Source organism: Gopherus flavomarginatus, chromosome 8, assembly GCF_025201925.1.
Source record: "Gopherus flavomarginatus isolate rGopFla2 chromosome 8, rGopFla2.mat.asm, whole genome shotgun sequence".
In the NCBI taxonomy this organism is placed as follows: Eukaryota; Metazoa; Chordata; order Testudines; family Testudinidae; genus Gopherus; species Gopherus flavomarginatus.
In genome coordinates, this window is record NC_066624.1 from 6875784 (window position 1) to 6903349 (window position 27566).

Sequence of the window (27566 nt, forward strand, 5' to 3'; positions counted from 1 at the left end):
ATGCATCAAGTAGAGGCTAAACCTCTACTCTATGAATGAAATATTCATATTTCCTGTTCAATCAGAGGAATATTTTTCCACATGTTACGTGAATCATTCTCAGAAAGGACATATCGCCTCCAAAGGGTCTGGAAGGACTTATTCCAGTCCTTTTCAAAACCAGCCAGTTCTATCAGCTCTGTTAGAAACTCTTTTGCTCCAAACCAACGTACATGACACAGCAGGCCATGCAATGCATGATGACTTATGCTCTGTGCCACGGAAACAACTTTCACAAAGGTCTTCCAAGAGTGCAAACATTCAGTGTTGATCATGACTGAAAGGCTCGGTAATCAGGGATTACTGTAACAGTTAACTACACCGATCTACTCCATATCCAGTTCTTCATCTTTATAAAGATGAGGAAAAAGTCACAATAGCAATCTGATTTTAAAAGAAGGTGTTTAATTTACCATCACTGCTGTTGTTCCCTAGCAGAGAACACAGCATGTGATTCAATATTCGTCTTTTAGATGAGGACTAACTATTTGAAAAAAGTCATGTTTCTGACGGATTCTATAGCAATCACTATTTCACTGCAGAGGAAACAAGTCCCTTTTGTGTAAAAGGACTGTGTAGATTAAGTACCTGTATGGAAAATATTTATAAAGAATTTTAGTCACATGAAATTAGAAAATAAATTCCTTGAATTACAGTTATTAAAGCAGTTGTATATTTGCTAACTTCTAAGTGGTTTATTAACAGGGTCTGCAACTTCAAGACCATAAAGATTACAAATTTACTAAGCCTACTATAGCGATGCATGTTAAGGCTATTAGGCATACTTAAAATAAGACAAAATATGTTAAACCCATAGCTTAGAAATTTAAAGACAAAAAAGGAGTGTAACTGTAATATTTGCTTCTGACAAATCAGCTAATTAATTCTTCATTCACTGAAATGATCGAATAGTATAGACTAGAGATAGGAGGGAGAAAAAGATCATACATATTTTGTCCTAGGATAATCCCTACCTGTCAAGGGTCCTGATCCCAGAAACACTAATTTCTATAATGAGGTTTATGTTCCTCTAAAGATAGATCAAGGAGGAGACAGAAAATTTAGGCTGTCTCTCTTTTTGCATGTTGGGCTCTAAGATGGTATGTAACTTATTTACTGACTTAATACATTTTTAAAATGCACTGTCTTTCTGTTAAATACAAGCTCTCTCAGACAATGGTGCTTGTGTGCCAACTGACATGCCCATAGGCTTTAAGCTGTGATCCTGTCATATCACAAACTGATCAGGTTTGAGGCTGGTCAGTCCTTGGAGACCTCCAAGGAAAGCTCAAGTGGTATTAATGACCAAGCAGGTAGCATTCTCCCCTCATAGCTAGAACTGAATTAATGGCTAGGTACAGAGTTTCTGGAGATAACAGAAAACTAAGACCATTAAAGATCACACAATACCTTCTGTAAAGTTATTAGCCATGATCTCCTGGCCAAACAAAAGTAACTATTAGCACAGTTTGGAAGTATGCCTGGTAGTAAAGAGTACAAACCACAACTCCTGTTCTGGGCTTACTGACCCTGACCCATTTTACAGATGGGTACACTGTTACCACTTACGTAGCTCACAGGGTGGTCACAGGAATGGAGTAATATATGTTTATAAGATACCAAGATCCTAAAGCGCTAAAGGAGGGTAGAAGAAATAATACTTAGCACTGAAAGTAGAACTGAACTGCCCTCTCATTTCAAAGCACATTTTTTCTAGCTTCCCTTCCTAAAATCCTTGAGATGCAATGCAACTGCATCCCATTTTAGAGGCAGCTGCATTTGGGAGGCAGATGAACCAATCCCTATTTATATACACACACAGGCATTATGAGGCAACCTGTCCCTTCTGGATAAGAGATGCCATATAAAATACAAGAAGAATTATATTCCTTTTGAAAGGGGAGCACTCTCTGTGAAACACCAGCATATACTTTTGTGTTTCAGACCTTTCAAGCTAAATAGTGCATACAATAAAAACTTGATCACACTTCAAGACTAATGGATCCAAGAAGAATTTGAGAAGATCAGAGAGAAAAAGATCCTCACTAAAGTCAACTCATTTACCATTTTCCAAGATATTAATTAGTGCCAAAAAAAGAATCAAACTGGACTTCAGGAGAATTTGATAGAGCCCAACATTTGCCTCTGCCAGACCAGAAAACAGAAACCATCGGAAACCTGATTATGTCGAGAATGGCACAATAGTTCACACACAACTGCCTAATTTAGAATTATACATTCTCCTCCACCCCATGTCACAGTGGGAAGGAAAGTTGGAGTTTAAAAAGGTGAAAAGGTGCCTTAAAATTCTGAAGCTCTGCTGCATATTCCTTCCTGGGAACCCAAGGAAGCCCCTCTGTACTATCCTCTACTGCCTTTATATGATTAGGGGCACACTCCCAGACATGGCCAGAAATAAAGTCTGTGGATATTAATGTCGGTCAGAGCAATGTTAAGTTCTGTTCTGAGGGCCTCAAACAGGGGAAGCAGAGCCAGAGTAACCAGTGGCAGGGCAGCTCCTGGGGGCTAAGCTGTATACGGCACAAGGCCACCCCAGCAGCTTCAGTGTGGCGCGTACCCTCCTCACAGAGCCACAGTCCTCACAAGAAAGGTGGGCTTACTGAGCATGACAGAACTGAAAGGCACAAACCACCATCACGCTGAGGGGAGCATGTAGCAGGGATTCCACATGGCCGAGTCTGGATTCCAGTCCAGGATATGGGCCTTAGACTGCTACCAGGGGTGGCTCTAGACATTTTGCCACCCCAAGCACGAAGGGGCCACTGGTCCCGCGGCTTCAGCAGACCTCCCGCAGGCAAGCCACTGAAGGCACCCTGCCTGCCACCCTAGCGGCGACCAGCAGAGCGCCCCCCCGTGGCTTGCCGCCCCAGGCAGGCGCTTGGAGCGCTGATGCCTGGAGCTGCCCCTGACTGCTACAAAGGAAATTTCAAAGGAAATGTAGCAACATTTGATGCAAAGCCAGGAGGATTGGGGGGGTGGGGGGAAAAGAGAGAAATACTGGCTTAACAAAGAGGAAGGGAGGGGGAAAACAGACTAATGAAGGAAGCAAAAGTGTTAGAAACAATTCTCCAGAAACGTAGCTCTGTTTTCAAAAACTCTTTGCATAGGAAGAATAATCCAGCCAACGCAGTCATTTTGAACAGGAATGTAAAAAAAGTATTTGATCAATGCCAATATTTTCAGCTTTAAAAACAAATATTCGATTATCCTACCAAAAAAAAAATTACATGTTACTGTAAGAGTCAGTGGTAGGCAATGAAAACTGAGCTTGGTGACTCACTAATAGATAATCTTCCTCTAGAGAATATTTCATGTCAAGAACAGGTAGTTCCAAATTACCCTGAGAAATGGTTCAGAAGTCCAGTTAGCACACAATGGGATAGCAGAAACATGCCTGATGGAAATAAATGGGAGAAAACCAGCTAGCCCATGGCTGAAATTCCTTCATTTACAGCGTGATTAAGGAGTCCACTTTTGTGTTTACATGAAATATACCAATTAAAGTTCTACTAAAACGCCACTAAGGATTTAGACTCCAAACCTGCAAACATTTACATCGTCTTTACAAAGGTTGAGTCCTTAAAAATTTTAAAAAATGGATTAAATTAACTAGCCCCCTTCCTCGCAGAAATGCATGTGGTGGGGGGAAATCCATGACATTATTATCTTTGCAACTCTAGATATTCCTTTTATAAATGATAAGGAATCATGTAAACTTGTGCAACCGATTATTGGGGGAAGGGGATCACTACATTTACTGCTTTAAATACCACAAAACACACACACACACGATTTGTGGATTTGTGTGTGTGTGGTGGGGTGGGACGGATGCCAATAAATGTAAGTCCCAAGTAAGATAAATCATTCATCCTGGAGCAGGCAATAGGCACCGGGTCCCCTAAAATTTGCAGTTTTCTGGATGATAAAATCAGGACTATTGCTCCCACACACACACACACACACCAGAAGTTTAATGCACTTAGAGACACAGCCACATATTAGAAAGTCAGATTAAGCATCATGCTTCAGCAATGTTTACTTCTAGTTTCCTGTCTGTGGCAGAAAATCTTCAAATACATTAAGAAAAAGGCCTGGGCTGACTAAAAATATTGACCAGAGGCCCCAACAGCAGCTCTTTCCACACAGAGCCAGGGGGGTGGGGAGGGATGTTCAAACTGACTAAATTTACATCTCAGTCAATTTCACTCAGTTGCTACTATCACAGGCAAAATATTGCTGGATCATGGTTCTGGTCAGCTTGAACATGCTGAAAGCAGGTGAGTATTAGGGAGAAGAAGAAAGAGATGAAAGAGCTAGTCCACGTTGCTAATATACACACACTTGAAGATCAAACAGGGCCATGGAATAATAAAATAAGTGGATGGGGGGGGAATTGAAAGGAAAAAATGGAGAAAGGGGGGAAAGGAATAAGAGTCTAAGAAATGTTTTAAGCCCAGTATTTTCAACAAAAGTTATTGCAATGATTTTATGAAAAAAAATGCCCTAGACGAGTTGCTAGAAAGAGGTCTGAGGGCTCTGCGGGAAGTAACTATCTAACCACAGCAGGTAAGCCTAGGATACAGCTACATAGAGTCAACGTAAAAGTTTCATATCTTGATATGTTGTGGTGATGGCTAGAAATGCTACAACTGACCAAGCTGAAAAGAGTATATGAAACATACATACTTTCCAATCACGCCCACTTGGCATTACAGAATGGTGTAAGCTGGTCTCATCCCCACCAATAAACAGCGGTCAATAAGACAAGAACAATATTTGCAAGAGATGGATGGACAGAAAGGCAGCAACATCATGAATATCAAGAAGTTAACTTTGCCCAAGGCAATGCACTTATGTTACAAGCCGCACTGTGATAAAAGTAATGTGCCAGTCACACTGTCAGGACACATCAGTGGCAATGTACACACATACGCACTCAGAAACACTAGCTAGAAACAACACATGTAACATTACGCAGTCCTAAACATCCAAAATACGTCAACCTGCCACCCAGAGCAGCATGAACAGTAAGAGTTCTACAGAGCACCAGCCAACCCAACCTCATTCATTTAAAATATCCTCTACAAAGGAGAGACTGAATCAGGGTCCATCATTTCAATGCATCAATGGCTCTTTGCCAATGCCAGTATATAGAATGCATGAACACCAATGCTTGTAGCATACTGACTTAAGCAGACAACCAGAAATTCTATTTCTGGAAATAAGAGTATACCAAAAATAACCAGTTGGCAGTGGATCTAGCAAGAAGTGTGTCTATAAAATAATAGATACATGGTAAGTTGCATCCGATGAAGTGGGTATTCACCCACGAAAGCTCCTGGTCCAATACGTTTGTTAGTCTATAAGGTGCCACAGGACTCTTTGCCACTTTTACAGATCCAGACTAACACAGCCACCCTTCTGATATATGATAAATTCTGTCTTTCATTCTAGGGTCTTTTACCATGCCAGTCACTATGACGTCTGAATCCTCCACCTGCTCTTGCTCCCAAATCTATAGACACACCGAATATATTAATAAAAGAAAAACACTAGAGTAATTAACAGAATGTAAAGTTAGGGTGCAACTTGGCAGGGGAGGAGGAAAGGAATGATGGTGTTAAATGTAAGGAAAAAAGTTAAAAAAATTACAACAGTAATTTAACAAAATATGCAAAGACTTTCCTCTTATTAGTTCATATGATTCTCCGGAGGTTACTAGTAATATACTGTGCCTGCCATTATTTTGATTTAGACTTTGCTCAATAATGCCCAAATAGCTTCACCTTCCAACAGCAAACAGCAGTCAGCAATAACTGTTGGAAACATCAACTTTTAATGGTGGTTGCTGTATTCCAGTGACTTGGTGGTCTCGGTGTAGGTGCTGCATGAGAAATTCATTAACTTTGCTGGCACCCTTGTCAGTATTCTCAGCATACAGGCGAGAGCTACAATCGACTTCCCTCATCCCTAATCTCACTGGCAAGTGGATGTTTGATCAGACCTGCAGGGGAAAGACAATCCCTAGAGTGCTAAGAAGAGAGGAGAGGGGAAAGGCAGGCTTGGGTGCTCTGGGGTCTACCCCACCCAGAATGCGGGTGGTGATTTTCCCCTGTCTTCCTCGCCACTCTGGCACAAGGAGAAATTCTCTGCCTCTCCCGACTGCCGCTGCCTGGGCTGTGCCTCTCATCCACTTCCTTCACTGTAGCTGAAGCCCTCATGGCACCCAGCTGCCATTCTAGTGTGGTGTGGTTGCTGCCTTGCCCTCAACAATCTACAATGGAGGTGTAGTTGGAATGGCATTGCCAAGGCAGCAGGGGTCTGACCAATGATCAGTTTTTGTAATCAAGAAGGAATTTTTCCATCAGTGGGGGGCAGGGACTACATGACCAGTGGTTTTTTTCACCTTCCTTGCAGCATCCTGGGGGCCTGGTTTTAGGTTAATAAAGAGCAAGGGCAGAATTTAGATGTTAAGTTTACAAAGGAGTTGGTCATTTCATCACAACTTGTGGCCAGTGCTGGTGAGAGACAGGTAAATTAGACCCGGGGGGGGGGGGTGGGGAAGGAGGCGCTATTAGCCTGGAGAAAGAAGGGAGAACTTAAGTCTGCAGATTGAGCTCCCCTTTCCATGTACCCTCATTCCCCTTTGTGAGGAGAAGGCAGGGTGATCTAAAGTTGGCCTAAACCCTAGTGTTAACTCCATTCAGCCTAACCCCTGAGCATTCGCTATTTGTTATAGAAACCATTAACACCCAATAACACTCCTGATATTTTGGTGAGTGCTTCTCTCCCCACCATTCAAAGTAAAAAGTTAAAGTTGTCATCTTCTGCTTTAAAATCCATCCCCGAGGATGTCTCATTCGCCTGTGTGCCCTAATCAATTAGCTATAGGTACAGAGAGCTGAAATTGATTTCCTCAAATAGATGACTAAAAATTAATTATATCATGGAAGTAATGCTGTGCAGAATTGGTCAGCCTGTCTCAGTTCAATGACACCTGGGCATTCAAAATGAAGGCCGATCTGGTTTTGTTTCACAGTTCAACTGAGAGTTTTAGAAATTGGGATGCTCACAAGCAAACTAATTTATTTAGGCCTACTCAGGAACTGACCTTGATGTTGCATAATAATTCATCCAAGATGCCAAGTCTGTAAATCCAGCCAGGTACCTTGTAAACACAGATATTGAATTTTTGTCAATAAAAGTCAACTAAGCAAAGACTCAGTTTAAAATAAGAAACAAAATATATTTAAGCACTTAAGTTTGTAAAAGTGGCCCTATGCTCATCCAAATACTGAAAATAAAAAATACTTTACAATACACTACATAGAAGGTATTTTTCTAGTAAACATTCTACATCTAAAGGAGAAGCTACACAGGTTATACAGTCGACAGATATGGTCAAACACCCAATGCCAGCAGCTAGTAGAAAAATTTCATTTTTCATACCTATGACATCCAAGAGTTATGTCACTTTTGGCAAAAATCAGGCCATCAGATATTTGAAGCAATAGGTTTGACAATATTTATGAGTCAGGGAAGTCAAGAAGGAGAAGAGAAAAGAAGAGGATGATGGGTGATTGGTTTACTCAGCTCTGATACATTCTCAGTGGGAAAGATATTTTAATCCCATTGCTACAGTAAGAACCACAGGGCAGAAGAGGTTGAGGAGCAGAAAAAGGATATCAGACACCCTCTAGAAGCCCTCCAATGGGTAATACTTCATATGCTCTATTATTTAAATTCCAATAATTGTGCCACCTTTGGACATGCAAATTAAAAGACCAAACTTTAAACACCTTTTTCCATTGACTGGAAGGGTTCTTCGTATAAGAAAGAGCCCACAATACTGGGTTTCGGGAGCCATATCCTACTTGCATTACCTGATTGTAGTTCCACTGAAGTCACTGGAATTACCTGTGCACGTAGGAACTACTTGCGTTAGTAAAAGCCAGAGGATTAGGCCTCAAAACAAAGCTCAAGTATTGCTTAACTACAGCTGAACGGATTGATGTCGAATAGCAGTTTTCGGCAAGGATATGGGACATATTGTTCTAGCCTATGGCTGAATCATCAAGCTGAGAGTCATCTCAGTTAAAATCATTGATCAGAGCAAAGGTCAATACTGTGAGGTGCTGAGCATGCTCAGCATCCTCTGAAATCAGTCTGCTCAGTAAACATTAGTTTTTAGTCCAATCTGACACCTACATACTGGAACAGACTAGATAACATTTTCAGATTAAGAAGTTGATCATATTGGTTCAAGTTCTATTCCTCATACGGTGTCATCCAAATTACCAACAGATCAGCTATCAAAGCCGATTATTCAAAGATCTAGTCAGTCACAGATGTTAAAAAAGCATTTATAGGAATATTAAAATGTATTTAAAGCAGTAATAAAGACAGTGTGATGATTTAAGTCAGCCTGCTGAGCAGGCAAAAGGATTTATAAAAGAACAGAGCAATTGTTTTATCCTGAATGTGATAATTCGCTGATAAATGATTAGGAACAATTATAATGGCTTTATGAAAGAAAAATAGTGTGTTATCTTCTCTGCTTAACAATAGTGATACTGCTTTGACAAACAGCGGATTCAGAATAAGATGAAGAGGTATTGTATTTTGTTGATTCCTTTATAAAGCCTTTGTCACTCTTTTCCTCCATCACACGCACACGCCATTTCTCCTTCGAAAATACACTTCAAGGTAAAAATCTACAATAGTGGGAACATGACATGACAGCAAAGCGTGTGATGTTCCCTGACATGAAACCCAATACCAAGTGCTTAGTGACTTCGGCTACGAACATTGAGGATATTCAGCATCTTGCAGGATCTGGCCCTCGGAATCCTTTTTGTTATGCTATTGGTTGTCAAACCCGTATGTGCTCTCATGACAATTTGACATTATTTCCACTCTCCCGCTCAAAGACAGTCTCTAATACGAATTCATTTTGTAAACAATGATGTAGAATGACAGGCTATTAATTTTAAACATCTTTATAGATAATGGAATACTGATTTTTTCTAAGTTGCTCTATTGGTGAAAACAATATTTTCAATTGAAATTACAAATAAATATATCTGATAACCAACACTTGGTTAACCATGTTACTCAGGGAGGATGGAAGTGTGGGGGATCAGGAGACCAGGATTTACACATTGCCACACCTTGGCTGGAGATACCTTGACCAAATCACTTACTCTCTCTGTGATGTAGTTTCTCCAATTCTTAAATAAAGATGCTAATACTTCCTTGTCTCTCAAGGGAGTTGCATGGCTCAATACATTCACTAGTTGTAAAATACTTTGGGGATCCACAGATGGAATGGGGAAAATATTATTACATTTCAGTTAGAGTAGCTAAAAGAGCCATTAAAATGCATTTTTTTCCAATTCTCCCTTCCATCTGAAGAGTGGGAGGGCTTTGCTGGACCAGCCAAGAGGAAGCCACCTCTGGGGTCTGCATGCAGGTGGATGTCTCGAGTTCCTCATGGTAGGGAAAGAGTTCTCTCTCTGCAACAGCAGCCCATTGGCTGCATGGAAAGGGTCAAAACAGAACTGATTGGATAAAATTAAAATCCCTCATGAGCTGGTTGGACAAATGAGGTGCCCATTCTGGATTCCCTGCAATTCACCTTATACAGAGTGAGGCACCACCAGGTATCCAGCTATATTATGGGCATTCCTCCAGTTGCCTTGGGAAAGGGAAGGAATTTTTCCCTCACTGGCAAGTGGGGCTGGATAGTCTAGTTTTTTCACCTTTTCTGCATCAGCCTAGCAGTTCAGTAGAGAGGATTGGATGGATCCAGTGCACCTTTCCATGTTTGTCTCAACTTTGTCTGACCCAGTGCAGATTTTGTGGTCAAAACAGAGCCAGATCTCAGGTAGACCCATGGAAGTATGGAATGAAGAGGAGGATCTATACCCTGCGTGTAGCAAGAGCGAGGTGTTGGTATCTGGTATAGATCAGGTGCACCCCCTCACCTGTAACCTGAACCCTCATATAAAGGAAGGGTGGGGTGAAGAGTGCTAAAAACGTAAGGGCTTGTTTGGAGTGGGGTGGAAAGGTAGAGAATTGTCTTCCCCACTGCCTGGGTGGTGCATCAGGCTGGAACACTGTACTGCAACATTTTCACTGCTATGGTGTGTGGATTAAACAGGTTTAAGTTCAAAAGTTGTGGCCTCCACTTGAATCAAATATACTGTGTAGGGTCTTCATTCCTGCTGTGTCTGAGCCAATAGGAAAATGCATGACACAGGTTCTGCACAGATACCACTGAAAAGACAAGCTTACTGCAGAACGACTCCAGGGGGCGAGGGGGGGATTAGCCTAGCTAGAAGTGAATGTTTGAAAGTCCCAGAGCTCTGGCTGACAAGCCCAATGTTTCAATGTGCCACACGCAGAGTGGTCTCTTGTTCCGTTACAAAATGCAGAGGTTTTGTTTTGTTTTTAAAGGTAAAATCAGCATGTGTGCATTGGTCAAATATTCAGAATGTTAAGTCCTCAAAGACAACATGACATGAATGTGATCAGAGTTCACTTTCATATGTTTTTAAGCGTGACCAAGTTGAATAAAGAAAACTATGAAAAAATATTTAAAGTTTGTCAGAATTGAAATACAAGTCATATCTTCCTTTGCTTATCTAATCTTCAAGCCCAAAATTCACTTCTGTGAGCAAACACTGCTTGCATGAGTAAAGATAACATAGCTCCTCATCTTCTAGGACAGGGGATCCTGGCCTCCCCTATTATTGGTGGCTTTTCTGGCAGAAGTATAGATCCAATATAAATTTCACAAATATAAAAGGTGTCTCCTCTATTTCCAGTCCACACTTAAACATCTTTTCAAATGTATTTCTAGTATTAGGTTTACTGTTCATGTTGCCCCTTTTCGACCTTAGCGGCTAGTCAAAGTTTGAGGTCCTGGGGATGTTCCAGTTGGAAATAGGCAGGTATTTATTTGGGGCAGTTTTGTTTGTTTATAAAGAACATGGAGAGGCCTCCTATCAGGGAGTAGCCGTGTCTGTATCCACAAAAACAAGACAGAGTCCGGTGGCACCTTAAAGGCTAACAAATCTGTTAGTCTTTAAGGTGCCACTGGACTCCTCGTTGTTTTTATAGAAAGGCCTGGGTCTTAGCACAGAAGGAACCAAGAACAAAACAGACCAGTTTCTTAGCAAAAGAGGTTTGAGGGCTATAAGCCACCCCAGGCCCAAAGGCTCTCTCTCTAGCTTTTTCCATGGTCACTCTGTGCTTCCTGCTTAGCTTTTCTGGCCTCTCTTTTCCTCTGCCACTCTCTGTTCTTGTCCATTTCCTCAGTATCTGTGTGTTTTCCTCACATTCTGACACACACTTACCCCACCTAGCACAAGACCTCCTGGATGGATTCACACACACACACACCTGTGGTCTTAGGCGAGACTTATGTTTATAGTTATGTTAACGGCATGTCAAAAAATGCCATTTCCGTTTTGATTAACTTTGAGAAAACCTATCAATTTTAATGAAAGTTTTGATGGGTCAGTTTCTCTCAAACCCACCGTGGACCTGAGAGAGAGGGAGAGGGAGATTGAAAACCTGGCCTTTTGATCCAGACATTTTGACATAATTCCATTTTTGTGAAAAACTTTGATAGGTTTTTATTTTTTTCCTATGGGGAACAAATACAACTTTTTGAAATCTCAGGAGCTGTCATGAAATGGAATTGGTGTTTCCTAGCCAGCACAACCTATTCCCGTTTCTCTGCTCTCGTCCATTCTCCACTCACTGTAACTAGCCTGAAAAAAAGAATATCGACTTACAGTACTTCTGAAACACTTCAAATCTCAGCTTTTCCCTGTCCTCAACTTCCTGTTAATATTTTTTTCCTCTTCTTGTCTCCATGGAAGTCACAGCACCCAAATCCGTAAAACTTTACTTTCCCCTCAAGCTCCTCCTGCAGATCATTTTGTGATCCTTGGATGTTTTCAATGAGGGTATATCATTCTAACACAGAACAAATTTGGGGTAGAGTTTACACAAGGGAAGAAAAGATGTAGCTAGCTTACACATTTCAATTGCACTGAGAACCCACACAAGGTATTCCATCCAACACAACTGAAAGTGAAGCTATGGCCGATAAAGCAGGGACAAAAAGAAAAGGCTGCGTGTGTAGGCAGTACCAGGCAAGTCACCAGCCATTTAAGCTAGCGAAAGGAGCACCACATTTGCTAACCGAGATCCCCTCATACACAGAGGGATGTGTCACTGGCTGGAAGGCGCTGTGAAGGGTGAAATGGAGGGAACCACATTGCTCAATTTCTTCCTCTGTAGCCTGTTGCCAGATGTTAGAGCTATAGAATTTCCTCGTGCTGTAACCTACACATTAGTAGATCAGAAACAAGTTTGGGGCTCAATCCGCTCTCACTTATTCTGTGTTTTCCCTTTCAGAAAGAGATATATTAGCATGCAGCAGCCATTGTAATATTAATTAAAAGCTACTATTGGTTATGAACATAGGAATGGCCACAGAGGGTCAGACCAATGGCCCATCTAGCCCAGCATCCCGTCTTCTGACAGCAGCCAGTGTCAGATGTTCCAGAGGGAATGAACAGAACAGGCCAGTTATTGACTGATCCATCCCTTGTCGGTCAGTTCCAGCTTCTGACACTCAGAGGTTTAGGCAGGCCTGCCAACGGGGGGGGAGGGGCAATTGGCCAGGGGCCCAGGCGATGCTGCTGCTGCCAGAGTAGGACATAGGGCTCTTAAGCACGCATGGCCGCTCCGAGCCCTGAGCTTTGGGAGAACCCGCAGACCAGCGCAAACGGCCAGTACGGGCAGTCCCAGAAGTGACAGGTTTGTCACTTGGCCCCAGGGTCCATCTCCCCTAGGGACGGCCCTGGCCGTGGGGCCTGGACTTTCTGTCCGCGGGCCTGGGTTTAAGAACAGGATTTACACAGAGTAAGTGTACTGAGTCCCTAATCATCTTGACTAATGGCCCTATCCTCCATGAACTTATCGAATTCTTTTTTGAACCCAGCTATACATTTGGCCTTTAATCCTAGTTTTTATTTGTTATTGATCTTAGTAGGACGAAGTCTGAATTACAACAATTTGGAGCTTCGAATATAATTACTTTAAAAAAAAAAGAGGTTAACAATTTTAAGCTAGGGTTCTGACCCAGTCTTGACAGAAGTCCAATGACTGTGTATTAGCCCAGTTGATGCAAAAATACATGACTATAATTGCATCTGTAAGTAGTTATACATCTCATCTCTGATGGGTGGGAAGAACTGGACCAAACCTGGCTAGTCCTATCCACTGAAGTCAGTGGAACTCCTTGTTTGAGCAATTTGGTCCTAGACTTAAGTTTTCACTTTCTGGCAACTATTGAAAATGTGGCTTGGAACACAAAGCCTCAGAAAAATGCTGCCTTTTCATTTTTGAATCTGTTTGGCAGACAAGACAAAGTTCTGTAGTGGAAATGAAAAATAATTGTGGGGGCTTCCTTCAATGTTGTAGCACAAGTCTGAGCTAAGGGTAGAGTACAGAATGTTATAGATCATGAAGGAGAAGCGACCACCACAGAATAGACTCCCCGTCTAACCCTTTCTGTATTTCCCATTGTTACTACTCTTTTTCTTTGGCATTTGTATTTCTTTTCACTGCATTTCCATCCTTGATCGTGCTGATTTTCATTGAGTAAAGGGGGGGGGAGGTGTAGAAATTTACCTCCTACAACAAAAAGTGTGCCAGGGATTCAGTGCACACAACAAGGAGCATCTACGCACACAGATGGGTACAAGTAAGTGGCAAACATAAAACAGAAGAATTTGAAAAATTGTACAGATCTAGCGCCCGGTTTTCACAAAAGCTGAGCACCACTGACTCCAATTGGAGCTGTGGGTGCTCAGTGCCTCTAAAAATCAGGCGTATATTTCTGAATCACAATGTACAGCTAAAAAGCTGCACAGTCTTCTCTGAAAGTAGGAGCTCTCTCCAACAAGCTCCCTTTAGAAGTGTCAATGTTTAAGGAGAATTTAAAAGGGTACCAAGTCTCAGCAGAAAAGGCTGCACGCCACAGAACCAAGTCAGTAGCACTCTCCTCCATCCCATCACTTTTCCTCCCCTGCCGCACCTTTTTAAACAGTCTCTCTTCCTCCCATTCATAAATCTAATATTTGATATCTGAGATATATCCCAGAGACTCCAGATTGGGACTGTCTCTGTGCTATCAAGTCTACTACTAATCACCACAAGTTCGCTTGCCCTAGTCAGTCATTTAGTAGCTCAGGGGAAGAGACGAACTAAGAAGGCAGCTGGTGGTGGTGTTCAAAACAATATTACTGGTTTTCTCAAGTGGGTACCCACGGGCTGGGGAGTTAAATACAGCCGTTACAATCCCACTACCATCCCTTAGAGGTAATAAATGCTCCCTAACTCTAGTTAAACTCTAGTTGTCAAGCCGGTAAAGCACATGAGAGATGGAACCCTGGAGCAGACACGCGGCTATTCCATTGCCATTTCTCGAGTTTCTCTTGTTCCCTTGTGTTTGAGTCAAATCAATCTCTTCCCCCAAAGTGATACTCTAATTATTAAAACATTAGAAGTGTTCAGTGAAGGCTGACCCTCTCTTCCTCTTACACTGAGCTCACCTCCTACACAGCTCTCATAAAACTAATTATGATTCCAATGAGATCTCAGTGTTGTCAATGATGGAAGGGTAAGGTAATGCTGAGACTGAAGTGTTTCCTGCCTGATATGCGTTTCAATTCCTTCACCCCCTTCTGCTCTCAACAAGACTACCTCTATCGAGTAGGCAGCCAGATTTTCAGTATCAGAAACAAGTCTGGTGCCTAAGTGACCACAGAGAGATATAAAATACCATCCTATGCCAAAACGTGAAGTGTACAGCACATATACAGCCAAGATGCTTCTTTCCAGGTGAACTTTCGGAATGCAAAGCTAAACTACAGGGGGACAATATGGTTAGAGAGTCCATAGCTTACAGTTACCAATAGCAAGGAAACTGTGGAACACAAAGTATACCAAAGCTAAAGTCAGTTACTAAGGCCACTACAAAGCACGAATGCAAATAATTCCACTGAAGTCACCAGGGCTACTCGTCTGCAGAAAGTAAGTTAAAAATCACACACACAAACGTTTTCAGGATCAGGGTCTTGGACTGTAGGCTCTTTGAAGTGGGAAATGGGTATTAATATAATGTTTATAATATGCCACGTAAATTTAAGCTCTTCCATTGTTGCAGTTGTGTTGGTCTCACAATATTAAAAGAGACAACATGGGTGAAGTAATTTCTTTAAATGGGTCCAACTTCTATGGGGTGAAAGAAACAAGCCTTTGAACTTACACCGAGCTCTTCTTCAGGTCTGACCTGAATCTTGTCTCTTTCACTAACAGAAGTTGGTCCAGTAAAACATATTACCTTACCTACCTTGTCACTTATGTATATCTAAGACACTATATACAGGATGATAATACTAATAAAACACTTCACAGAAATATAAGGTTCTGTAGGTTCACTGCTTGCAGGGAGGGACTGACCAGTAACATTTGCCAAGCTTTTCCCCAAAGGAAGGAAAGCCAGAATGCACTGAAAATACCTCTGCTTCTTACACGTTCTGCAGTAAAAAAGATGTGGGAAATTAACATGCATTTGACCCACCACTATACTGCTGCATAAAATTCCCAAAGCACAGTGGTAATATCAGTGCTTCTGCAGAAAAATCACAGCACAAGCTACACAAACACCACTTAAAGATAAGTCTTCAGAGGACTGGGGGTGGCATTCAGGAGAACACACACATGCCTGGGGTCTCAGCCACAGCTTTTGCCTTTCTTCTGGATCTGCATGGGACACTAGAATTCATCCCTTTTGGCAGCTCCTTGCAGGGCTCTTTGGGGCTTTTTTACCCCTTTTGGTTTTCTTTGTCTTAGGGTTTCCCTTTTGACGACAGGATTTTGTAACCTGCTGGGAGGCATGGATGATTACTTTAAATTTCATTCCAATCCTAGTTATAAAAAGATGACAGGGTTACACTGCCTTCTGTGCAATCAGCAAGCGCCTCATCATAGATACCAGCTATATGTGAGTTAAACGATTATTAAGTCCCAAAGTTCAGAATTGTCATCTTACAACTGTCATCTTAATGAAGAATCCTTCAACTACTGCAGAAAAGGATTTTTGAAACTAGTGTGAGAATATTGTGGATTTTTGATATGAAAGGTGATTTCCATATTTTTTTAATTGCTAGTGTCGTACAGGTAGAGGTTGGATGTTGAGAATATCACCTTGAGATTTAGGAGTTATTACATCTTTAGAAGAGTTGTACTTTTGCAGAACCAAATGCAGTTACAGATAATGAGTCATAACAAGAGATTGTTACTGTAAATATTCCTAGCATGAATATGTTAACAACGGCCCACTAATTGGAACCAATCCTACAGCCAGACACACAGAACTCCTACTGAGGTTAATGGGAATTTTGAATGGATGAGGACCTCATGCCAGGAGATGAACATCTGTTGTGATGTGGGATATTAATATTAAATATAAAGGGTGACTTGCTTCAGATTTTGGCCATCGCTCCACAGTGGGTAATGCAGATATCTTGTCAAGTATATCTGAGGTCTCAAACAGAAATGATGTAGTTGCCTTTATAATACAACCAAGTTTAACCATTAATTCTGAGTAAATGATTAAGATAAAGGTTTAAAAAATGGGCAGCAGTTTTAAAACATAAAAAAGGAAGTTCTTCACACAGCGCACAGTAAACTTGTGGAACTCCTTGCCTGAGGAGGTTGTGAAGGCTAGGACTATAACAGCATTTAAAAGAGAACTAGATAAATTCATGGAGGTTAAGTCCATTAATGGCTATTAGCCAGGATGGGTAAGGAATGGTGTCCCTAGCCTCTGTTTGTCAGAGGGTGGAGATGGATGGCAGGAGAGAGATCACTTGATCATTACCTGTTAGGTTCACTCTCTCTGGGGCACTTGGCACTGGCCACTGTCGGTAGACAGGATACTGGGATAGATGGACCTTTGGTCTAACCCAGTATGGCTCTTCTTATGTTCTTTTTCAAACACAACACCTGATGTGTAAGTCAGTAGTAGCAATGGGCCATAATTAGATCCAATCTACCAGAACAGAAAACCGAGTTCACGCGTCAAGTTGCTGTCATTGGTGAAGTCTGCCAGTGCTCTATTTTCTGAAGTCCAAAATTGGCAAGGAAACATTCAATAAAGAGAAACTCCTTGCTTTCTACCAGATTTGGCAGAGCAGCAGTGCCTAGGCACCAACAGGTTTTTCCCACAAGATGTTCCTATCTGCAGCATATTTTGAGTCAATGGGCTCAGATTAGGAAATCAGCAGTGTAGCTTGTCTTTACACTGCTAAACCTTGTGTCTTTAAAATAAATAATTGTCCCATAAATCAGTGAGTGTTACAACTGTTGAGATCAGCTTATTTATTTGTCTCATTTTTCCTTAGACCTTTCAATCATAAATTGGATCATAGTGTATTATGGAGCATTCCCACAAACAAGACAACTACCAGGTTTCCCAGAGTTCTGACTTTTCTGCCAGGCACCTGAATTTTTTATGGGCCTGTTTCCTGCAGTCACCAAGCTAAAACACTATCCACTCTTCCAAAATATTTTACCCTGAGTGCCACTGTTTCAACAGAGCTTCAGTCTGAGTCAGCTTTGAAAAGACTCCCTGATTTTGCATTCAGACAGAGAAGATATAGTGCCTGCATTGTGTCACTCTGCTGGCTTAGGCTATGAAACTTCTGTGTAAAGTTATCAAACTTTGCAGTCAAGGTAGGCGACAGGAAGAAGGATTATGGCCATCTTGCTGCGTGAAGTTCTGCAACTGCACAATTAAAACTGGGGGAGGAAAAAGTGGGGAGACAATTCATTTCTTTGGTTTGGTGGATTTTTCCCCAGTGTCCTCAACAGGGACATGTATGTGGGAATCACCGCTTTACTGCATCCCATCCAAAAGATTAAACTAAATTCTGCAAGTGTCTAGGTTACAGTATATGAATATGAGACAGCATAAATTCTCCCAGGAATCAGGACCTGATCCAAAGCCCGCTGCAGACTATAAAGCCCTGGTCCTTCACTGTAAGGCTTGTCTCACTCAATCAAACGTTTAACAAAGAAAAATAAAATACTTTAGCCCCAAATGGATGATCCTGATAAAGCCCCAACATAGAACAAGACTCTTCATAGGTATCCATCTGGAATGCTGGCTATACTGTTCTCCAAGTGAGTAGACAGACTACTCAAAAGAAGCCTTCAGACTAGATTTCCAACATTTTTTTCAGGAAAGAATTACCTAAAAAGTCATGTGCTTTGCCATTGCCACCCCTATTCCTTCCCCCCACCACACACACACAATCTTATGCCCCCACTCACACACTTCTCAATACCCCACAGGTCAGGAATCAGACTCAAGGGAGTTCACCTGTGTTAAGTACATGTTTATCTAGGGATGAACATTTTGACTATTTCTTGAATACATAACTCAAATTGAAAAGGGAAATATTTCTGATGGCCAAACTACAACAGCAAGAACTAAGAGCCTTATGCAGCATTCTTAGAGCACCCAAGACTCCCCCTGAAGCCAAAGAGAAACTTGCAGTCTGAGGAAAGCAAGCTCAGGCCCTGCATTTGTGCAAAGGGGGCAGTCAAGGTGCTCACTTCTGTTCTTCAAAAATGAAATGTTTTATTTTATGAAACAGCCAGAGTACTGCTCGAGGCACGGATGTAAACCTAGCTGTGCAACTGGACTCTGAGTTTACATCTCCAGCAGTGGCAGGATATATCTTGCAGCTTGTCTAATACTCATATTTAGACAAGAAATCAATGTTTGCATCTGAAATGTTTTCATATCTGCTGTAGCATTTTCTACAATTTAAAGGTGCATATGCCCTGCTTCATGGCGTTAATCCACATTGATTACTTAGGCTGAAATACCTGGTTTTTTGGTACTGATGGGCTATTTTTAAAAGCAGCTGCACCTGGGTTTATAGGTAAGTAGTTATAAATAGGGGGACTAACAAAAGTTGGGGCCAATACTTGCTTCCCTCTCCAGGGAGGATGCAAGGAGAGCAGTTATTTTTAAATTAGAGACAATTCTTCCTGCGGTTATATTCCCTTACTGGAGTCAGTAGGGTTGCACAGGTGTAACTCAACAGACCATTTGATCTAAAATACTTAACACAAGCAGAGAACACTTCCTATGCATGTCTTGTTATATCCAAGGGCACAACTTTTCAGGATTCTATTGTAATCAGGACCTACTTCATGGACCCAGTTAAGAGCTACTGTAAGTAGAGAATTCCACAGACGTCACTGGTATTCCATCTGCTTATATTAGCGTTGAATTTGACCTTACAAGCCCAGTTGAAAAACACTGAGGAGGGGGAAGTTTTATTTTGAGAATAAATAAGTGTTTTCCTCTTTGATACAAAGTTTCACAGGTATAAAGAGAAAGATTGATATTCAATTCACACTATGAAAACAATTTCCATGGTCACTCAGTGTGGAACCATAGTAGCCTGCGAGCTTTGTTTATGTCAAGCACTTAAACTCCACAACATATTTGAGAGAATAAGGGACGCAGGAAAATCTCTCCAAAACAAACCACGTGAATTTACATAAATATAACTGTGCATCATCCTTTCCAGGACTGCTTAGCCAACCCAGAAGCATAAAGAGTGTACACACATATATAATGGCAAACCTTCCTCTAGCTTCCACTCAGAGTACAGTTCTGATACACAGATAGAACAGCCAGCCCATTTTGAGAATGGCTGTATCCGTTTAAATGTTTAGTAAAGAATGCCATCACTGTCAGTCACCCCAAGAAACCTCCAACCGTTTTGAAGAAAAACTAATTAAAATAGGAAATCAGTATTCAGAGCCTTTGAAGAGAACTTCCATGGAGAAATTGATAAATATTATCTCCTTACCACCACATTGGGGTGCACTGCAGAAATTCAAAGAAAACTATAGCCACACACTGCTACAAAGATATCAAACTTCCTGTAAATATTATCTCCTTATGTTGATTTTTGATATATTAGTCAATTTAAGTTTAGATCTAGATTGAGAGAGAAGACACTAATGCCAGTTCTAAAAGACTCATCCCAATGTAGTTTTCCTCAGGGTTTTGGCATATACACTTTGTGGTACATGCTCAGGGACACTTGTGTGTGTGCATGTAAGTCAGTCTCAGTCAGTTATACGTGTTTGCCTCAATGTTTCGGGAAATATGAGTATGCCACACAAACTATACATATGCACCAGAAAGTGTAAGGTACGTTAATAAGTGCATGTAAAGATAAAGATAATGATTTGCAGACTGAACAAAAAATATTAAACACTTAAGTTACATTGAAAATTTGGAAATGTTACACTAAAGAGCAAGCATTACAGAATCTTCTTGTTTAAGATTATAATGCAGTTCTAAATCATGCAAAACTCCTCCTTAGAATGCAGGAACCTTTCATTCTGTATTGCTTGTTAAGTTATTTCGATACCTTTTGGGTAAACAAACCATTAACAAAAAATGGTTGTTAACAGACTTTGACAGTGAAGTATATTTTTAAAAGAAAAAGACCATTCAGTGTAAAAAAATTTTCTTTGGAAAGTGTAGTTTTTTGTGACACATCCAGATTATGGATTTTCATATTTTCCACCAAAAGCAATTCAATAAAAATATTTTAAATCAATATTTTGAAGACAACAGCTATGATATAACAAGAGGAAACAAAACTTAGTTTAAAAAGCGTATTAAACGCAAAAACAAGTTTGCACGATGCAACGTTTTTAACATGACCTTAGAAGCCAAGAAACTAAAAAAAGGAATACATGAAAAGGGTGTCAGCCTTGAAATTGAATTACCTGGCTTTGGTCAAGATGTGCTAGAACTGCTAAAAACAAATAAATAACATACCAGAAAACTTGTTTATTTCTTTAAAAAAAAAAAAAAAGGCAGAAACTGTTTTTATTTCCTTTGTGGAAGGTTAAAAACCTTGTGTAATTCACCTGTAAGAGCCCAGTGGCTCCACTCTATCTTATAAATAAATATTTAAGGCAGTTGATAGATATATTGAAAACAGGTAGCAATGCTCCTTATTAAAAAGATGCAGCACACACAGGCTACCTTCCCGAATGTACTCATCCAATATTCCAAATTAGATAGGCCCTAATATAGACTAATTGCCAGTCACATTTACCCTTGTGTGTGGAGCCCATTAAAGCCTGACACCTGGGATTGTCTACTTTATAAACTCTATATTGGAAAGAGCAGGTTTTTGTAATTATTATCAAGCAAAATGGTGTTCTTGTTCTGGGATCTAGTTGGCCAAGTTCCACTCAGTACAAGGTGTATATTAACCCCTTGGACACAGTCAGGTGTGGGGGAAGGGTTCTTAATGGAAAACCTGCGCCAACCTTGTGAAGAGGGGAGAAGCAGCAGCATCTCCCCCAGATTGCCAACAGCACCCCCCCCAAACACACACCCTCCTCTCCTATGCATTCTGTTCTGCCGCTGTGCATCTCCCAGCAGCCGCTCAGCTGCCATGCCACAGAGCCGTAGAGCCAACTAATCCACTTGCGGTTCTCTGCAACTCCGCTCCTCCTCCTCCCGCTCCCCCGTCTCCATGGCAATTGTTACCCAGTTTACATCCAGTAGCAAAACCCGGCCAGTGCATGGCAGGAGCTGGCCAGGGGGAGGGGATGTGAATCGGATACACAGCATCCCCCCCCCCACACACACACACACACACCCCTACCTCCCCGGTGCAGATTCCACAGGGGACCCGCTGCCTGGCTGGGGGGCACAGGGGGGTTCGGCTCCCTGCTCGCAGCCTGTGACACACACACACACACACACACAGATTAGCGTGGGGGGGGGGCGGCCTCAGGGATCGCTCCCAAGCTGGCCGGGCACCTGAACTGAAAACGAGCCCAAATCCGGCTCCAACCGCGGGGAGGCGGGGGGAAGAGACCTCTCCGGGCGACGCATCCAGCACTGCGGGCCCCATTTGCCTCCCCGCACTTGCTGCGAGCACAGAAGCGAATTATCCCTCGTTCACACACACTATTGACACCTGGTCCAGACGCTTGGTGCTGCTATGCGAGCAGGGGCAGCACCCACCGCGCCCCCCGGCGAGATGCTGCTCTCACACCGCCCCTCGGATCGAGAGCAGGCCGGGGGGTGTTGTGCTGTGCCCCCCCCCCCAAGGTCCCCAGGAGCGACGCACGATGCATGGAGCAAGCCGGGGTCATGCGAGGCAGCAGGCTCGGGCGGGCGGGCGGACTTACCCTTGGAAGCATCTTTCTCTTCTCTGGGTTTGATCACCTTCCCGCTCATAGATCCCAGCTTGCTCGGAGAGGTTCCCCCAGGAGACTCGCGCTCGCCGGCCGGCCGGACCCAGAGAGAAACCGCGGCGGGGAGGGGAAGGGGGGGCGAGGGGGGAGGAGAAGGGGGGGGATCCTAGAAGGAAAAAAACAAACCGCCCGCTCCTCTTCCTCCTCCTCGGCCGGTGCGGAGTCTCCCCGCCGCTGCGCCGCCTGCACGAGAGAGGAGACGGGGTGCGGTGAGTGACGGGGACGCCTGGGCAGAGTCTCCCTCCGCCCCACTGTGCCCCGGAGCGGCCCCCTCCCCGGGCCCGGGCGCTGAGGGTGGGGTGGAGCAAACCAGAGGGGCGGGGCGGGCTGGGGTGGAGAAGACCCGACGGGGGAGATGGAGCAGACCAGAGGGGGGTGCGGGGTGTGTGCGGAGCAGACCCGAGGGGGGTGCGGGATGTGTGTGCAGCAGACCAGAGTGGCGGGGGGGGGGGAGCAGAGCAGACGGGGGAGATGGAGCAGACCCGAGGTGGGGTGCGGGGTGTGTGTGCAGCAGACCCGAGTGGCTGGAGGGGGGGGGAGCAGACCCGAGGGGGGTGCGGGGTGTGTGTGCAGCAGACCCGAGTGGCTGGAGGGGGGGGGGAGCAGACCAGACGGGGGAGATGGAGCAGACCAGACGGGGGTGCGGGGTGTGTGCGGAGCAGACCGGAGTGGCGGGAGGGGGGGAGGCAGACCCGAGGTGGGGTGCAAGATGAGCTCGCCGCATTCCCCCTCTGGGGGAAGGAAGGAGGGAGCCGCGGGCCCGAGGCGGGCACACTGCGGAACTGGGTCGCTGCCTGCCGGGGGAAGGCCAGGACAAAGGAGGGGACCCACAGCCCCTTCCCCGCTGCCCTCCGCCCCAGGGATCCCGCAGGCGAGTGGTGGCCGGGAGGGGGGGTGGGCTGCTGCCCAGACCCTCTTGCTAGAAACGGGGTTGGGTGGGTCATCCTGCCCCGTCCCACTCCCACCTGCGGGAAGGGGACCCGGCCCCAGCGCTAGGTGTGGGGCCTTTGTGGACACGCCAGCAGACGAAGCCCCTGCTCTGTATTCACCCCAGTCAGCGTCAGCTACTCCCCCCTCTGCCAGCATCAGCCCCTTGCCAGCTGCCCGGGGCTCTCACCTCCCCCTCTCTCCAAACCTGGGCACCGATCCTGGGATCACCGCGTGCGGCAATAACCCAACACCCCCCGCCACGGCCGAGACGTGCCCCGGAGCAGGCAGCGAGACGTGCAGGGGCTGGTAACGGGCTCGGGGACATACGGGGCTGGAGACAGAGAGGCACTTCCAGCACCTGCTAACCCAGGGTGTGACCTGCCCCAGGGCCAGGCGCTACGGGGATTTCCCCGGGGTCGTTGTAACAAGGCTGGGCCAGACTCTTGCCTTGGAAGGGGAGCTGTAGCTAAACCAGCACAGAGCCCTGGCTCGGTCCCAGCCGGGAGGCGAGGATTTCCTCCCCCCCACCCCCAGCACACACCGATTCGGTCCGGCGGATACGAACCAGGCCGGGAAATGCAGCGCGGGGTGAGGAGTAGGGGCCGGGAGGCTGGCTCACGCCGGAGCGGGACTCTGTTGCTGCAGGCAAACAGAAAAGCAGCAGCTGGGGGGTGGGGGGGGGCGGGTCTGAAAGGAGGCAACCCCTTCAAGTAGCAGCGGGAGCGTTTTTGTGCACAGACCCGCCTGCTAAAGGAGCAGCTCTTGGGGCGAGCGGGAGCTGCGTGGAGGGTACAGGGGTGCGGGTGCAGACCGCGCGCTTAGCTCCATCCCACGGGGATTTCTGAGAAGGCTCAAACTAGCTCCAGGGCCTGCGGGAAGCCACAGCCCCTCTCCTATTTCAGGCGGACACCGTCCCGCCAGTTTGCCTCTACAAGTCTGCGATGGCCTCTCTGTTTTCCTTCTCCTGGCTGTTTTGAAGGCGCCCCATGTAGCAATAGGTGCTGTCTCCCTTACGCGTCTGGGTGCTATATGAAGAGAGACGCGCCCGTGGGCTCACTACATCTCATCACTTAGGGGTTTCGGTTACCTACGTGCCGCAAGAGGCTTGGTTCTCAACTTTCCCTTCCTCTCAGGGAGTTGATTGAACGCGGCTATAGAAACAGCCCAGCAGTTCTTCCACCTGCCACTAACTCAGCGGCACCCGCTGCTCTTACCTTTGCGACAAATGAACCTTGTCCCCAAGCCCCCTGCTGCAGTCCTGGCTCAGGCCAAACAACGCTCAGGGGGTATAAAGGGGAGTTTTGCTAGAATAAGGGGCGCAGGTCATAGGATCTATTGTCTGCCTCTGGTGGGGTGGTTCTTAGTCTCCTTCATACCCTTTTGTGGTTTTTAGACCAGGGTTTCAGGAAGAACCATGATCTTGGGAGGCTTGGTTTGGAAAGTGCGTTCGAAAAGCTCGCATTCAGCACTCCCCAGTGGCGCTGCTCGCTTCCTTTCGAATGGTGCTAGTTCAGGGTGCGGGTCTGCGTTGCTGTTAAGCCAGCCAGCACGTTGAAGATGCAGACACTTCACACTAGGAGCTATAGTCCCGTGTCCTGCATTTCCTACCCGATCTCACCCCGCAGCCTTGCTCTGCTTCGCGTCACCCTTCGCAGTCTGAAAGTCATACGCCTGTAGCTTAGCTGAAGCAAGAGGGTCACCCAACGATCTGCTCCGGCCACCTCTGGGCAGCATTCTAGCTTCATCGGACACGTAAACCAAAAAACTACACCCCGCCCTTAGGTATGGCCCTGACAAGTCCCATTTCTGGCACGATCTCTTCCCTGTCAACAAACAGGAGCTACGCACCGTAGCAGAAAGCAGCAGCGAGCTGCCATGTGCACACTGGGTTTCTGAATACTTAGTACACGCAAACGGTGATGAGTCTATATTTAGGCTGGAGATCCTTTGCAGATCACAAACGCAGAGCTAGCCAGCCTTCCTCAGCGGTTCTCCAAAAGCTGCCCAAAGCCCTCCGCACAGAGGCCGTTCACAGGTACAAAGTCTTCAGACTGGGATCCCTAAAGCACCTAAAATGTATCTCCAGGTCCGCAGCCAAACGGCCCGAACCCCAGAGATACCGAATGGGGGCTACAGGCATTAAGATCCCCTGGAAGTCGGCCCACTTCTGTAGGTGCTCAGTTTCATGACCAACCGTTTCAAGCGCCCAACAGAGGAAGCAGGAGAAGCCGCCACCAGGAGACCCCCCCCTCAAGGCGTTCGCCTTCAAACGGTCCTCGTTCCCCACCCGCAATGAGAGTCCTTCCGCTTGGCCACTTTAGCAACCCACTCATGAACACGTTATCCGTGGGTCCCTTTTCAAGTACACACCAGTGCGCCCAGCGCGTAACCCTTTCACTACCGCGGCGTCTCCATTCCTTCTCTGCCCCCACCCCCTCTCTTGACAAGGGGGAGACGAACCATGGCAGGAAGATGTGTTTCGGGACGAAACCTCCCCTATCCCAATTTACCTTGGGTTGCCGAGCCTCCGCCAACCTCTGCTTAATTAGGGCCAGTATTGCATCTGCTCTTGGGAGCAGCTGGGGTGTTGCGAGATGTAACTAGCGAGAAGCGAAGCTCCTGGGGTCCCGGGCGTTATAATTCCATAGATGCCCGGGGGGTGGAGAGCAGAGAAGCGATTAACGACTAAGCAGCAGCGCCTCAATTCGGAGCAGCTCTTTAGAAGAAGGGGAAAGCGTCCCCGGGGAGCACTGCGAGCGGAGTATATTGCAAGAGCTCTCTTTTGCCGCTGCCTTTATTTCCGAGCTCCACTCCGCTCGCCAGCACTCGCACGCTTGGCTCGCTCGGTTTCTTTCACCTACCTTTCGCTGGAGAGCGTTGCGAAGCGCCAACAGTCAAACCCCCCGATTAGCGGAGCTAGCCTCGCCCAGGCTCGCAGGCCCCCAACACTGGAGAAGCCGCGATCCTGTCCTTAGCACGTGCTTTTCTGCGCCCTCCCCACTCCAGTAGGTCGGGGCCAGACCCCTCAGCCGAGCCCAGCCTTCCGGGCGCAGGAAGAGGGGGTTAGGCGCATGCTGGTTGCAATCACAAGGGTCATCGGCGAAAGGCAGCCCGCGGGCCGCCCGCCCCGGAGAGTGGGAAGTCACAGGGTCTCTCGAAGTGCGGCTATTTTTAGGGACACTGAATTCCTCCTCCTCCCCGAGTTCTGTGCCTTTCCAGCTCGGCCCCGCTGCGGAAGGCGGCTGCGGGCAAAGCCCTGCGAGAAAACACACTGGAGGGGGCGAGAAAAACTTTAGTTCCCGCTGTCTGTCGATCTCGGGCGGCTTCTCTCGGCTGAGAGCTGCCGAGCACCGCAGCCGCGGGGGCGCTGCAAGGGTTAATCAGCGGAGGCCAGGCCCTTAATCACAGCCTGAAACCCAATCGGCTGGGTGACGCTGGGAGGTGAAATTGCCAACAGGTGTTGCGCAGGCTCTGGCACTGCCCACTCCTAGCTGATAGCCTGGCGCTATGGCGAGGGGGGAGCGTGTCCCCTGGGGGATGACCGCCCCAGCCCCAGCCGCATGCACGTGCCCTGCTGAGCTGGGATTTCAGGGGAGCTGCTGCAGCCGGATCGCTGTTGCGTGCTATGCCTGGAGGGGAGCAGCGCTGGGCTGGCGGTGCCTGACTGTGTTTCCTTTCAGAGTCATTGACAGGATCATCTGCAAGATCCCGCCAGGCCAGGGCTGCTAGAGCCGCCGGGCAGGGCCGTTGGATGCAGGGCGGGTTGAGAATGTCAGAAAACAGCTCGGATTTATTTTTCCCTTGCGAGGTAGCCATTGCTTCCTCACCAGGTGTAGCTGCAGGACCCTGCTCGTTTCCCCTGCCTCTGATGTGCTCAGTTTCTACGGATCCGTTAAGGGAGTGGCAAAACATCAACACCTTCCTCCCTCCCCCCCCAAAAAACACCTCTGAGTACGGACATGATTAGCCCCAGGCTGGCTCACTGGATGAGAGGAACTCAACACTGAAATGCCCTGAACTGGACTTGGACTAAAGCAAGTTCCTGCTTTACACCAAAGCAAATGAGAGGAGAACCAGGCCGGGTGAGATTATGGCTCAAATGTTACAACAAAACCAAGACTGACTTTCCTGTTAACATTTGTAACCTGATTTCCCCCCTTAAAAACACA

At 45.5% G+C, this 27566-nt stretch overlaps 1 protein-coding gene across 2 annotated transcripts in view; it reads right to left on the reverse strand.

Annotated features, from left to right (window-relative positions):
• The window catches only part of FGF13 (fibroblast growth factor 13), a 323690-nt gene extending 296945 nt beyond the window's left edge, over positions 1-26745 (reverse strand). Inside the window, exons 1-2 of one of the 2 annotated variants that reach the window (XM_050964866.1) lie at positions 26259-26745; positions 22402-22650 (exon numbers count right to left, since the gene is read on the reverse strand). In XM_050964866.1, coding sequence (XP_050820823.1) covers positions 22402-22450 — 49 coding nt within the window. In that variant the 5' untranslated portion in view covers positions 22451-22650; positions 26259-26745. The remainder of the gene's footprint in view (positions 1-22401; positions 22651-26258) is intronic. The other variant, XM_050964868.1, reaches the window with a different exon arrangement.
• Between the last annotated feature and the right edge of the window lie 821 nt (positions 26746-27566).